Source organism: Canis aureus, chromosome 26, assembly GCF_053574225.1.
Source record: "Canis aureus isolate CA01 chromosome 26, VMU_Caureus_v.1.0, whole genome shotgun sequence".
NCBI lineage: Eukaryota > Metazoa > Chordata > Mammalia > Carnivora > Canidae > Canis > Canis aureus.
Window position 1 is genome coordinate 38,636,888 of NC_135636.1, and position 14,216 is coordinate 38,651,103.

Here is a 14,216-nt window from a genome sequence, read left to right on the forward strand (position 1 = left end):
AGAGGCTTTTATTACCCCCGTTTTACACGTTGAAATACTAAATGCCGTGCCCGAGGTCACACAGCAAACGCTGGGAACGAGCCTGTTTGTCGCAGTCTCCCGCTCTTGCCGTCATTCCCCTCCCATGAGTTTTCAAACACTGGACCCTACGGAGGTGTCCGGGACGTCACGATGTGTCGTAGGGGTTTCCGGGGAGAGGGAAGGGTACCAATGTCGTCAGGCCGGAGACGCTGCCTTCCGCCGGGAAGTAGGGAATCCCGCTGGGCGCGCCGGTCGCTCCCTCCCCAGCCAGGCGTTTAACCCGAAAGGGTTCGGCCCACGTGGACTTTTTCTTGGCCCTTTAATGGTCGGCGTTTTCCAAAGGCCACCACTCCGCCGCGGAGTCGTTAGTTAATGACAGCCTCTTCTGCCAATCGCCCTTCAGAAGCAGGTTCCCGCCGCCCAATAGTGCTGCGCCGGGGGGCGGGCCTAGCAGTTGCGCGGTGACAGAGCGCCCCGGCGCGCCCCATTGGCTGGATCAAACCCAAGCGAGCCGCTGATTGGCCGGTGCTGCCGGAGGGTTACGATTCAAACGCGGGCGGGCGGGCCCCGGCCCCGCAGTTGCAGCCGTGCTCTCCGGGTTCCTGCCTCCCCCCCTGCGCCGCCGGGATGGCCTCCCAGAACCGAGACCCAGCCGCCGCCAGCGTCGCCGCCGCCCGGAAAGGAGCCGAACCCAGCGGGGGCGCCGCCCGGGGCCCCGTGGGCAAGAGGTGAGGAGTATGGAGGTACCATTGGCCGGGCCGGCACGCCCTGGGCCCTGCGGTCCAGAGCTCGGACTTCCGGGCCCCCACCTCCTGGAGTGGGCAGGTATGCGGGGCCGGAGGGCGCGCCGGGAGCTCGGGCTGCCCCCAGAGGGGGCCCCGAAGGCGGACAGGAGGAGGCGCGTGGCCGGGGCCCTCCGCAGGTGAGCCAAGATGAAAGTGTGCCTGGGCCCCCGGTGGCTTGGAGTAGGGGGAAGCGGGGACGGAGTGGGGAGAAACAGGGATCCGGCACAGGGAGAGGCGTCAGAGAAGCTGAGGGGCCAAAGAACAAGGCAGAAAGAACAGGGATCCCTGGGTGGCTCAGCGGTTTAGGGCCTGCCTTCGGCCCAGGGTGTGATCCTGGAGTCCCAGGACGAGTTCCTGCATCGGGCTCCCTGCGTGGAGCCTGCGTGGAGCCTGCTTCTCTGCCTCTCATGAATAAATAGTAAAATCAATCTTAATTAAAAAAAAAAAAAAAGGCTTAACTGAACTAAACTGCCTGAGCCTGGAATCAGGAAGGGAGAGGACTCTCTGCCAGAAATGGGGTTGAGTGTGCCCCTGCCGCGTCTGGCTGGCCTCAGGGTTGGAGAAGCCTCTTTGACAGCTCTTCCAGGGACCCCGGGGTTGGGATTGGGGAAGCGGCACCGGGTGGAGCGCTGGCCCATGCAGGCCCCCAGATGACTCCCAACACTTACGTTGCAGGCTGCAGCAGGAGCTGATGACCCTCATGGTGAGTGACTACCTGCCCAGACCCCAAGCCAGGTGATCCACCTTCCACCTCCCATTCACTTATCAGTAGTGGCCTCTCCTACATCAGGCTTTTTGCTAGACACAGCACAGGAGATAAAAGGATGAGTCGGGTTTCCTCTCTTCTGGGCCCCACCTACACCTTTCCTTCCAGCAGTGTCTACTCCAGGTCCCCCTCAACCACCACTACCACCACCACCATCCTCTTTAAGTTCTCTCTAAAATACAGCTCCCCCCAAAAAAATAAAAAATAAAAAATAAAATACAGCTCCCGAGGATCCTGGATGGCTCAGCGGTTTAGTGCCTGCCTTCAGCCCAGGGCGTGGTCCTGGAGTCCCGGGATCGGGTCCCACATCCAGCTCCCTGCATGGAGCCTGCTTCTCCCTCTGCCTTTGTCTCTGCCTCTCTCTCTCTGTGTCTCTCATGAATAAATAAATAAAATCTTTAAGTAAAATAAAATACAGCTCCCTTGCTATATGTTGGCAAATCAAACTCCAATAAAAAATACATACAAATAAAATACCGCTCCCTGATGCCAGGCAAGTCCTTCTCTCTGTGCTGCCTGGTCCTACTTCCCACACCCAACTCTCCACCCTTACTCTTCTTAGGGAATATACCTGTCAAACTTTCAAATAATTTTTCCTAGATGACCTTGTCTACTTTAACCCTGAATATCCAATTTAAATCCTTCTATGCTGATGTTGTATATCTCCCCGGTCTGTGAATGGTCCTTAGGCTTCGTTTGCAGCCAGTACTAACTAGCATGTTGAACCCAATTCCCAGCATCCAACAAGCTGCCTTCTGTTTCTCTGCATAACCCCTCCGCCCTTAACACATCCAGTACTCCTCCCCCACGGGGGCAGGTTCAGCCCCAGGAATCGAATCACTTCCTCAAAAAAGCCTATCAGTTTGGTCTGGTTGCTTTATTTTGGATCAAAATTTGACGAGCTTAAGGGGAAGGGTTTTACCCACTGATACCCAAAACCATATTCTGCAGCCCAGCAGGTGTTGTTTCTTCCCCAGATGTCTGGTGACAAAGGGATTTCTGCCTTCCCTGAATCAGACAACCTTTTCAAATGGGTGGGGACCATCCACGGAGCAGCTGGCACAGTAAGTATAAGGTTGAGGTGGGTGAGTCTGGGGAGAGGTATGAGGTGAAAACCAAGTGCAGGTCAGCTTAAAGCCTGGCAGGACACTTCCCTGTTCTGTTCCTGTGCTCTGAGCCTGTGGCCCTTGTCTCCCTCTGGATAGTAAGAGGTTGGGTTTAAAGCGTAGCTTTCCATCTTAGATGCCTAGAAAGGGCAAGACGGAATGAAGAACAGAGGGTACGTGAGGACTTCAGCCAGTGGAAGGGCACAAGTCCCAAGATGGCAGCTCCCATTGCTGCACATCTGGTTTAAGTCAGAAATCCAGGGGTCCCCTGCGGGCTCTGTCAGTGAATGAATGTAAAACGCTTGTTCTCAGGGCTGTGCCCTTAAGCCCCACACTGGGGCTTTTGATTGCTTAACAATAAAATCTTTTTAAGAAACAAATTCAGGTGTATGTCTAAACTACCCTGATTTTCACATGTTAGCAGCTGATGTTGTGACTGACTAAAGCACAGCTATGGTAGCCCTCAGGATGCCAGTTGACAGCCCACAGACCAAAGGATCACTGATGTCCCTCCTAGATAGGAGAGAAAGTACAGAGCCAGTGTAACACTCTGTCTCTTATCAAGTCCCAGACAAACTCAAAGGTCCTTGTAAGCCGTTTATTGGGACTTGGGGTGGGAGGCCTACTCCCCACCCCTGTTTCTCCATTGCCAGGTATATGAAGACCTGAGGTATAAGCTCTCCCTGGAGTTCCCCAGTGGCTACCCTTACAACGCACCCACAGTGAAGTTCCTCACACCCTGCTACCACCCCAACGTGGACACCCAGGGTAACATCTGCCTGGACATCCTGAAGGACAAATGGTCTGCCCTGTATGATGTCAGGACTATCCTGCTGTCCATCCAGAGCCTGCTAGGAGGTGACTTCTGAGACCAGCCCCTCCCCTGAGCCTGGGAACCCGTCAGGACTCCCAGGACACCCCCGCCTGGCCAGCCTTTTCCCTTCCTACTGACCATTCTCTGTCCATCCACAGAACCCAACATTGATAGTCCTTTGAACACACATGCTGCCGAGCTCTGGAAAAACCCCACAGGTGGGTCCTTCATCCTTCTCAGGCACCAGGTGGTCCCTTCCCAACCTCCAAAGTATCCCTCAAACAGAAGGATCCTGCACATGACTTGCTCACTAAGGCCCCCAGCCGCCTCCCCAGCCCCCCTGGGAGCAGAACCCATCCAGGAGACCTAGCTGAGTGGGCAGCAGAAGGAGAAGCTGTTGTCGGGAAATCCTCCCCAGCTCCCCAGACTTCTCCCACCCCTGTATCCTTGCCTGCCCCCTGGCCCACCTTAGCCCCTGTCCCCACCACTCCTTGAGACCTGCCTGTTCTCTTCCAGCCTTTAAGAAGTATCTGCAAGAAACCTACTCAAAGCAGGTCTCCAGCCAAGATCCCTGACTATCCAACCTACTCTCCTTGTGTTGTCTTTTTATTTTCTCCCTACATGGTCTGTCCTTCTCTTCATTTCTGTCTAGGACTCTGTATCTGAAGCTGTGGTGTCGTTTTTGTTTTGTTTTGTTTCTGTTTTTTAAATTAAGTCTCTGTTTGAGCCCTTGTGATGAATATATTAAATAAATACATTGATTTTTTTTTTTTTTTTTTACAAGTTGCCTTGTAGTTACCCTAGGGTTGGGCGTGCTCAGGGTCAGTGGAGTGGATCCAGGCTCTTGCCCTGCTCATCTAACCCACAGCCTGAAGGCAGCTGACAGGCTGAGCGGCTGAGCAAGGAGGTGACAAGGATTCCTTCCCTTGTGACCTTAGTCATTTTATGACTGCATCCGTTTCCTCTTCGATAAGATGGTGTCATAAAATGCCTCTTTCTGTCGAGTTGTGACATGCACCAGGAATGGCAGTGGATATTGGAGCTGTCCCAGCCGAGTTACAGATGAGACTGAACCAGACCTTAGAGCAAAACAGCTGTAGAGTGTTATGTGCAGACACATGCATGTACAGCAGGGGCTTGGGGGGTGAGCACCAGCTACCAACTCTTATGTCGGGGTGTTCTGGCCCTGAGACAAGGCGATCGGGTCACCACCCTACAGCAGGCCCAGACAGCGAGGGAACCCCTCTTCCCTGCCAGACACCCCAGGACAGCTCTCGACCCACCTCTTACCCCAGGCCCTCCATGGATGGCTCCACACTCCTGCTCATCTCCACCAGTGATAACTCCAGCTGCTGCACCCACTGGCCAGGGGCCTCCAGCCCTGAGGCCTTCTCAACACTGGTTTGCCACAGGCCCTACCCTTGGAGCCCCTGAGAGGGAACTCCTATGCTGGCCATTTGGGGTCCCTCCAGGGGCAGGCAGGGGGAAGAGCAGGCTAGGGTGATGGCCCTGGTCCAGGTGCTGCAAGATCTTCAAGGTGGACTGATCCAGCAGCCAAGTGCCCTCCAAGCCCCACCTGGATCTTAGCTTCACCCAACCTAGTCCGCTCTGCCAGCAGCTGATAGTGCAGGCCTGGGGGAAGGGGCAGGGGAGCAGAGGAGGGCATCAGGTTCTCGCCTTCCTTGTGCTCTGCCAGCCCAGGCTCCTTTCCTGCCCTGTGCCCCCATGAGTAGCACTGGCAGGCAGGTCTGGGATTGGATTTGATGTCCTCTGCACGGTTTTAAATCTCACACATGGGGGGCGGGGGCGGAGTGGTGCTTGGAACAGTGCTACCCTGTTACTGCAGATAAATCTGCCAGGGGTCTAACAAATGCAAATTTTGATTCAGTCACTCTGGTGGGGCTTGAGGTCCTGCATTTCTCTGGAAGGTAAAAGTGTAGAGCAGAGCTCTCTTCCAGGTGTGGCCCTCCCACTTGCACCTGGAACTTGTTAGAAATGCAAAGTCTTAAGGGAGGCTTGGGTGGCTCAGTGGTTGAGCGTCTGCCTTGGGCTTGGGGCATGATCCTGGGGTCCCGGAATCAAATCCCACATCGGGTTCCCTGCATGGAGCCTGTTTCTCCCTCTGCCTGTGTCTCTGCCTCTCTGTGTGTCTCTCATGAATAAATAAATAAAATCTTTAAAAAAAAAAAAATGCAAAGTCTTGGTTCCAACAAGCTCTCCAGGATTCTGATAGCTCTCCCAACTTTGAAAACCCCTGGCTAAAAAAAAAAAGAAAAAAAAAGAAAACCCCTGGCTAGAGGATGTCTTAAGAGGAAGCTCAGAACCTGGCACTAGTGGTTCTTACTCAATGCTGGCCAAATGGGCATATTTTTTTGCCTGCCTTAGGATGCCTCTGTGTGTGGTCCCCTTGATCAAAGTGTTTGCTCCCCCACCCCCAAATGGCTAGCCCGCCAGCCTTGTGTCAATCCCAGGGGCTGACTGGTTCAGAACTAGTGTTCCCTGGAATTAATTCCTGGGAAAAAGTAAAACGATGTTACTAATAGGGATGCTAAAAGAGGAGGAAGTCTGGGCAGCTGGAGCACACAGCTGCAGATGAAAAAAAGCCAAGCACAGAGAAGTAGCTAGCTATGAGATGGAGGTGACATTGAGGCTCTGGCCTCCAGCTGACACCTTAGCATCCCAGTTTCATGAGCTAGTAAATCCCTTTTTTAAGTCTGTTTGCTTTAGGTTTCTGGCACTTGCAACAAAAAAGTCTAATACCGTATCAGAAGGTATTGTTACCATTCACCCCATACAATTACTGTAAAAGCCCTATGCTTGGGGCAGAGGAAAGGACGCAGTCCTGTCCTCAAGAGGCTGAGGTTCCGGGGCCAGATAGGCATGTCAGTGGGGTGGAGTGCCATACAGAGTGCTGGTTAAGAGATCAGGCCCAGCAGGCAGAACAGTTAGAATCCCCACACCACCCCATGCTACATGCATACACTCAGACTTAACCTCTCTGTATAATGGAAGTGTTAATAGCTACCTCATAGGCTCAATGGGCCTTAGAATAGTGCCTGACATGTTAGATAATGAATGTCAGCTGCTAGACTCACATGTTATGAAAGCTCTGAAATGGGTACCTAATGAAGACCAGGAGGGTCAAGGAGGGCTTTCTGGAGAAGGAGATTGGGCCACTCTGGACAGCAAGAAGTCCAGGGGTATAGAACACAGGCAAAATAGCTTGGAAGTCAGGCCACACAGGGCTTGTAAGGCCTTTAAGGCTTTTAATTAAAATGCGGGGGCTTTACCCTGAGGCAGCTAACGAAGCCTTGAGTAGGGCAATGATGTGATCAGGTTTGGTTTCAGAAAGCTGCTTCTGGATGCCTTACGGGAAGTGACTGGCAAGGAGGTTAACTACTCTTCTGCAACCTGGTGAGCAATGGCTTGGCCTGAGTCACAACAGCCAGTGGGCTCAGAAGGGAGGGATAAAAGGGTAAAGGGAAAGAGAGAAAGTAGCAGGGCAGAGTAAATTACAGGTGGAAAGGAGGCCGATCTCTTGGGGTGCCATCTCTGAGATAGGGAACACTGCAGAACAGGATGGAAGGTGAGGGGATTTATCAGTTTAGCACAGGACCAGCTTGAAGTACTCAGGATATGCAGGTAGAACTGTCAACAGGTAGCCGGTGCCATGGTTAAGAGCCTTGCTCGTTTCCACCAAATGTCTGTGTGCCTGGATAGGTACCTTCACTCTGCCTTAGTTTCCTCCACAGTAAAATAGGGAGAACAGCATCCGATTGCCTCTCCGGTTGTGTGGACGAATGAGACCCGCCTGCAAAGCACAGGGCACTGCACACAGGAATCAGTCCTGGTGACAAGCCCTGATCCTGGCTGGAAACGTGAACTGGGAAATTAATGTGTCAGAAAGGGCAGCCGAGAACACGAAGGAGTTGGACAGGGAGGACCATGACAATAATAGTACAGGTTAATGTTTCAAGGTGACAGTAATGATATTAATAATAGCATTTATTAATAGTGTTTAGTCTGTGCCACGCTCCATTCTAAGCACTCTGCACACTAGCTTGCACTCACAACCCTGCAAGGTAGATACTATCTATCATTGTCCCCATTTTACAGAGTAAAGGAAACTGAAGCACCGGGTGATCTGTCCCCAGCAATGAGGATTCAAACTCGGGCAGCCTGACACTAAAGCTAAAGCACCGCTGCACTGAGTCAGCTTGGCCCTGAGGCCTGCTAGAACTGAGTTGTGTGCAAAGAGCTATAGAAGCCAGAGCACAGCCAGTGGCAGAGGGATCAAGGGAGAAGATGGTATCTGAGCTGGGCTGAAAAATTTGCCAGGCTTATTAGAGGAGGAAGGGCATTCCAGCATGAGCAAAAGCCCAAAAGCTTCAAAGTGCACCTCCACTGTCCAGAGCAGTAAGGATAGATTACCCGGTGTGGCTGGAACCTGAGAGGGGTAGGAGGGGAAAGGAATTTGGACTTGATTCTAGAAGCGAAGGGGAGCCCTGAGGGTATTTCAACAAGGGAGCAGCCAGGTCAGATTTCTTTTAGCTAGATCTTGCTAATGGCCCCATGTTGAGCACACTGGCATTGGCGGGAGCTGGAGGCAGGGATGCAGGGTGGAGATGATGACGTCAGAACCTCCTTCCCGGCTGTGTGCCCCTACCCTCCTCTCCCATCTCCAGTATGGAGCACCTATAAACGCTCAGAACAGACGAAGTAGAAAAAGTCAACCAAGAGTGAATGCTGCCTGGAACGGATGGATACGATACCCGCTTCTCCATCGCCAGCCCGGTAGCTTGCACCCCAGACCCAAAGGCTCCAGAAAGGAACGACGGCGGGGAAGGAAAGGGGCCTCACCTCGGCCTCCCGCGGGTTCCAGCCTCCTGCCGCGCCCTCACCCCGACAGCTCCAAGCGCCAACCCGCACCCCCACCGCCGGCCTCCCTCCTCCAGCGCCAGGCGCCGCGGCGACCCCGCCGGCCGAGCTGTGCACGCCCAGCGCCAGCGCCCGGGAACCTGCCCGGGGTCCCGCGCCTCGGTGCGTCCCGCAACTCGGGTGCCCGCTCCTTGGAGCCCCGAGGCGCTCGGGTGGTGCCCCGGACGGCGGCCCAGCCAGGCGGGCCCTGACACCCTCACTCAGGCTACGCGCTTCGCAGTGTCTGCTTTTATTCCCCTGCACACAGAGCCCGCAGGGGCCGCGCCTCCCTCCTGGGGCTGAGGCCGTGACGGGGCGGGGCGGGGGTGCCGGGCCCGCCCTCGCCCGAGGGACGCGCGTCGGGGCGGAGGCGGGGGCGACTTCTTACTGCACGCCTTCCATCATCTTCAGGAACTCTGCGGGGATGGAGCGCGGAAGCGTCAGTCGCACGCACCGCCGGGGCTCCCGCCCTGCGGACAAAGCCACGGACGGCCGCGTGGGAGCCCCGCCCCGCGCCCCGCGCCCCGCGCCCCGCGCCCCGCGCCCCGCGCCGGCCCTCACCGTCGAAGTCGATGCGGCCGTCGTTGTTCTTGTCGCCGTCTTTCATCAGGGACTCAATCTCCTCGTCTGTCACGTGCTCCCCGGAGGCCCTGAAGATTTCAGCCAGCTCCTCCGCATCGATGTAGCCGTCTGCGTTCCTTGGGGCGAAGGGACAGGGTGTCAGGACAGGCGGGGCCGAGCCGCCCCCCACACCCCCACACCGCCCACCCGCGCCGCCTGGTCCGCGCACTCGCCCAGCCCAGCGCCTTCTCGGCTCCCCAGCCCTCAGTGCACCTGTCGAAGATGCGGAAACACTCGGCCAGCTCCTCCTCGCTCTTGCCCTTCGCATCCTCTTTCATCTGGCGCACCATCATGACCAAGAACTCCTCGAAGTCGATGGTGCCGCTGCCTGAGGCGAGCAGGTGGCGAGTGAGCCTGAGCCCTGCGGGCCCACCCCGCCCGCCGCAGTCGCAGCCCCTGGAGGGCCACCTGCTCACCATCCTCGTCCACCTCCTCGATGATGGCGTCCAGCTCCTCTTTGGTGGGGGTCTGGCCCAGCATCCTCATCACCGTGCCCAACTCCTTGACGCTAATGTCCCCGCCACCATCAGCGTCGAACATGTCGAAGGCAGCCTTGAACTCTGAGCGAGGCAGAGGACCGAGGTGGGCCTGGCTGGACTGTCAGCCTCACACCCTCCCTCCCACCCTGCCCAGCCCCCAGCACTGCCCAGCACGCAGCCACCCGCCCGCCGGCCCGCACTCACCAGCGATCATCTCCTCGCTGAGGTAGGACCGGGCCTCCGCCTGCTGGTCCGTCTGCAGGAGACACAGAGTCAGCCAGCAGAAGGGGTGGCCCCAGAGCTCATTCTTGCCTTAACCCCCTTCTCTTCAACCCCTTTCTGTCAGTGCCCTTTGGTCTTCCAGAAGAACAGTTCCAAACTAACAACACCTTCTGCATGCTCCCGCAGCACCTGAACCCCAGTTTTGAAGAACAAGGAGGAAACACAGATTATGCCCAGGGTCTCCAAACCTGCTAATCAGATGTCAAGTCAGGAATCCCCCTTTCTAACCTTGGGCAAGTCACTTATTCTACTCTAGCTCTTCTCAGCTGCTTTTCAAGAATGAAAAGATCAGAGACGTCAAAGGGTTTTGTAAAGTACCAGCACTATTCCAGCATCATTTTTCAGTGTCCCCCAGCTCCCAGTAGAGCCTGGTACTATAATAGGGGCTCAGTAAATGTTCTCAATAATGCAAGGCAGAGTCATTGAGCCCCAACTAAGCGTCAGGCCAGAGACTGGACACTGAGGCCAAGAAGACCCAGACACCCATCCCTTCCCTCCGACAACTTGTGGAGATGGAGATTTTAAGCTCCCTTCTTATCACTTAGCCATTGGAGTAAATCATAATCATGCTGGACAGAATATAATGGGGGCCTTGTGGAGGTGGAAATAAGATTTCGGGGGAGGCGATCTGGCCACATCCAAGCCAAGCCATCTGGCTATGGGACTTTGGACTGAGGCTGGCGGGGAGGAGGGGCTGAGGTGGCCAAGGCCTTCTTCGGCGGCCAGCTAGCCACTGCCCTCCTCCTTACCCTCCCCTCCTCCCTCCTCCTTGACCATGCAGGAGGGCAGGCTATTTTTAGCCTGGCATGGGCAACAGCAGCTGTCCTGTGGGGTCTAGTTACCCCTTGAAGTGGGGAGAGGGACCTCAGGGGAAATGACCTCCCTCTCTGGGAGGCTGGGGTCTCTAACCTTGGTCTATCATCTTCTGCCCCTTCTCTCCCTCATAGCTCTTGGGATCCTGCACCTTAGCTGGCTTGAAGCTCTGTAGGCCTCCCTTCTTCTAGAGGACTCCTCTCACCGGCAGTAGGATGATTTGGCAAGACCTCCAGCTAGCTCACCCCAGCCACTGGCTTGCTAGGTGACTCACTCTGGCCCTCAGGGTCCCCACCTCCACCGTGAGGGAGACAAGCTAACACCCCCCTCACAGCTCCGTGGCCAACACTGCCAAAGCCTTAGGTCTGCAGGGAGTTGGCAATCCCAGAGCACCCAGCCCTCCCCTTCCTAGAGAAGTCCAAGGCCTTCTTCCCAGGCTTCCTCCTAGACATCTAGGCTCCAGAAGCCTACATGTTCCATCTTTAAACGTCCAATTACTGAACTACAGAGCACCCGGATCTGGCCTGGAAGAGGTCCAGAAGTGCTCCAGCAAGCAAAGGGTTGAAGTTCCTTCTTGTCCTTACCATGGTTGCAAGTCACTGGGCCTCCCCTGCTTCAGGTCAGTCACCTCCTCAGCACTCCACCACCCAAAGATACCCTGGCCTGCTCCAGCACCTTGGATTTGTAGGGGCACCCTCTCCTCCCACCTCTCTGCTCCCCAGGACTAATTGCCCTGGCCAATCAGATCCTGGGGTCAGCGAGCACCTCCTCCTTTCCTCCCCCACCCCCATTCCAGAGTCCTGGCCCATTACCTAATTTAGCCAAGGGCCCTTGCAGAGAAATTTAAGCCTGTGAGCAGGTGGCAGGCCTTGACGTCCTAGATTCTTGGGAGAAGAACCCGCCCTGCTCCACTGCTTTAGGGAGCCCCTGCTCAAGAAACACGCTTGCTCCAAGATGGGTGAGGATAATCAGAATCCAGAAAAGTGAAGCAGCATGGCAGACAGGAAAGAGCACGAGCCTTGAAGTCTTAAACCCAATACTTTCTTTGCAAGCTGTGTACTCTTAGGCAGGTGACATGCCACTCTGAGCTTCAGTTTCTGAGCTTCAGTTTCCTTCTCTGTGAGGTGGAGATGGGGACAGTCATGACCCGCCCTCACAGAGAGACCAATGAGAAATGGGGCCCAGGTGTAAGTCGCCGAGCTTGTGCCTGCTCCATAGGGTTGGTGCTTGGCAAGTGGAATGTCCTGTCTGAACCATGCTAGAGGGCAGGGGAGGGGAGGAGGAGAGAATGACAGCCAGTCACTGAACCTCTAGGTTCACACTCCATGCTAAGCATTTTAACCATGTGATCTCACCTAGTCGTCATCTATAGGGGAGAAGCTATTATTATTCCCTTTTTACTGGGGAGCTTTGTTAAATCACAAAGGTCTATAGTCATGTCAATGATTCTTATTATTCCTGAAGGGAAGTTGGGACAGCCAGGAGGGGACCTGTCCAAAGGAGAAATCTACAGATCCAGGAGATGGGTATGCATTTGGAAGAGAAATAAACATTGAGGGATGCCTGGGTGGCTCAGCAGCTGAGTGTCTGCCTTTGGCTCAGGGCATGATCCCAGTCTAGGGATGGAGTCCCACATTGGGCTCCCCACAGGGAGCCTACTTCTCTCTCTGCCTATGTCTCTGCCTCTCTCTCTCTCTCTGTATCTCTCTGAATAAATAAATACAATCTTTTAATTAATAAATAAACATTGAAAGCAGATCTTTCGAGTTTACCTGCTCCAGGGAAACGGTGTTTGTGATTCACTTTTTTTGAGGGAGAGGGGGACTGGGGGCAGGTTCTCTAGGTGGGTAAAGGGGCAGCAGGCCCTTTCCTAGAGCTCGGTGAAGAGGTCTGGAGCAGCTTGGCCGGCCATCTGGAGAGTGAAGGGATGGGCAGAGCAAGTCTAGTCCATACTGAGCCCAACACCCAGGGTCTGGGCTGGGTGTTGGAGAGGTAGCCGAGGCTGTGGACAGCAGCTAAGTCAACAGAAAGAGCACTAAGGCAACTGAGCGCAGAGCCCAGGGCCAGCGAAAGGAGGCTGGATTCCAAGGAAAGGCAGATAGACAGTGGCAGCTGGGCTGCCATCTTCCTCTATTTATAGACATTCCCAAGAAAAGCTCAGTGGAGCCAAGCAGGGCTACATAAGGCCTCCCCCTGCCAGGCAGAGGGCCAAGGGGCAGCGACACTAGGGGAGTCCAATTTGGATGTGAGCCCTGGAACCACAATGATTTCTTTGAAGCAGAGAGTTTGGAACCCTCCACAACCATTTGTTCATTAATTTGTTCTTGCATTTATTCAGAGAAATAGATAAGGTCCAGATTTATCTATTCCCTTTAACCTCCCAATCTCAATCCCCTTTCCTCCCCATCTTGCATGCTGCTCTGGTCTGGTCAAACTAAAATAGAGCTCCAAACGCCACCCTTTAGAGCCTCCAGGTCTTTGTACATGCTGTTTGTTTTCTGCCCGTAACCCCCATCTTCTCTTCACCTGCCTACATCCCTGTCATCTTTCTCAACTTGAACATCACTTCCTTGTGGTGCCTGGCTAGCTCAGTCGGTAGAGCATGCAACTCTTGATCTTATATATAAACTCTTATATATATACTTATATAAACTCTTGTCATGAGTTTATATATAGAGATAGATATAAAATATATATATTTAAAAGGGCACCTGGCTGGCTCAGTCAGTGGAGCATGGGACCCTTGATCTCCAGGTCATAAGTTCGAGCCCCACGTTGGGTGTAACTTGAAAAAGAAAAATACAAATCAAAAATAACATCACTTCTTTCAGGATCCCTCCTCCCCTACACAGGCCAAAGGAGTCCAAGGCAGTCTTCAATCATAGTCCTGAGCATGCCACATGACATGACCTGTTCTGAGTTCCATGGACCAAAGATTGTTAGTTGTTCATCACTGCATTCCCCGGTACCCAGCACCTGGCACTTAGCAAGCACTCAATAAATATCATGTTCTTTTATATGAATAACTGAACTGAGTGGCATCTGGTTATGAGGAGGAACTTCCTAACCATCATGGTTGGATAATAACAGGAATGGGAAGCACTGGGAGATAATGAGTTTCCTGTTACTGAATGTGTACAACCAGGAACTTAATGACCATCTCTAGGGGCAGTTTTAGGGAGATATTATACAGAATCCAGGATAATGGAGAGAATATAAGACATCAGGAGAACTAGTTCTCGTCCTGTTTGTATGACCCAAGGCAGGTCCCTTCCTCTCACTGAGCTGCAAACTTCCCATCTGTAAAAAACAGAAGTACCAGACCAGATTTCTGACAACCCATGGTTTTGTCTTTTATACCCAGACTTGTGAGACATATGCCAAAAGTTAATATTCTTGTTTGCTGTTCAGTAAATGAGTGAGTGTTGAATAAATTAAGGAATGAAGTGTGTCTTTTTTGCCCCAATGTCCTACGCTAAGTGGAATGAAAATTAGCTAGAGCCTTGAAATTACATGGGACTTGGCCGTAAATCCCAACTCCCCTATTTCCTTGCTCTGGATTTTGGGAAAGTCAATTTGGCTCTTCATCCTGAAAAAGGACCATTGTTATCC

General features: G+C 53.8%; 2 protein-coding genes across 10 annotated transcripts; one reads left to right on the top strand and one right to left on the bottom strand.

The window, feature by feature from the left end:
* The first annotated feature begins 550 nt into the window (after positions 1 to 550).
* On the top strand, positions 551 to 10,827 carry UBE2C (ubiquitin conjugating enzyme E2 C). 9 transcript variants are annotated; one of them, XM_077873401.1, is made up of 6 exons: positions 551 to 749; positions 1,482 to 1,509; positions 2,532 to 2,636; positions 3,299 to 3,536; positions 3,651 to 3,710; positions 4,788 to 10,827. In XM_077873401.1, exons 1-6 carry the CDS (start codon positions 649 to 651, stop codon positions 4,994 to 4,996), a joined length of 741 nt encoding a protein of 246 aa, XP_077729527.1. In that variant the 5' UTR covers positions 551 to 648; the 3' UTR covers positions 4,997 to 10,827. The 9 variants fall into 9 exon arrangements, with proteins under 9 accessions (XP_077729527.1, XP_077729528.1, XP_077729531.1 ...); XM_077873402.1 differs by having other exon boundaries at positions 2,550 to 2,636; XM_077873405.1 differs by lacking the exon at positions 4,788 to 10,827 and adding an exon at positions 4,009 to 4,258 and having other exon boundaries at positions 564 to 749; positions 2,550 to 2,636; positions 3,332 to 3,536.
* TNNC2 (troponin C2, fast skeletal type) lies at positions 8,644 to 11,335 on the bottom strand. The gene is made up of 6 exons (XM_077873408.1): positions 11,189 to 11,335; positions 9,714 to 9,765; positions 9,447 to 9,590; positions 9,244 to 9,358; positions 8,971 to 9,107; positions 8,644 to 8,825 (listed from the first exon to the last, which is right to left on the bottom strand). Exons 1-6 carry the CDS (start codon positions 11,189 to 11,191, stop codon positions 8,794 to 8,796), a joined length of 483 nt encoding a protein of 160 aa, XP_077729534.1. The 5' UTR covers positions 11,192 to 11,335; the 3' UTR covers positions 8,644 to 8,793.
* Between the last annotated feature and the right edge of the window lie 2,881 nt (positions 11,336 to 14,216).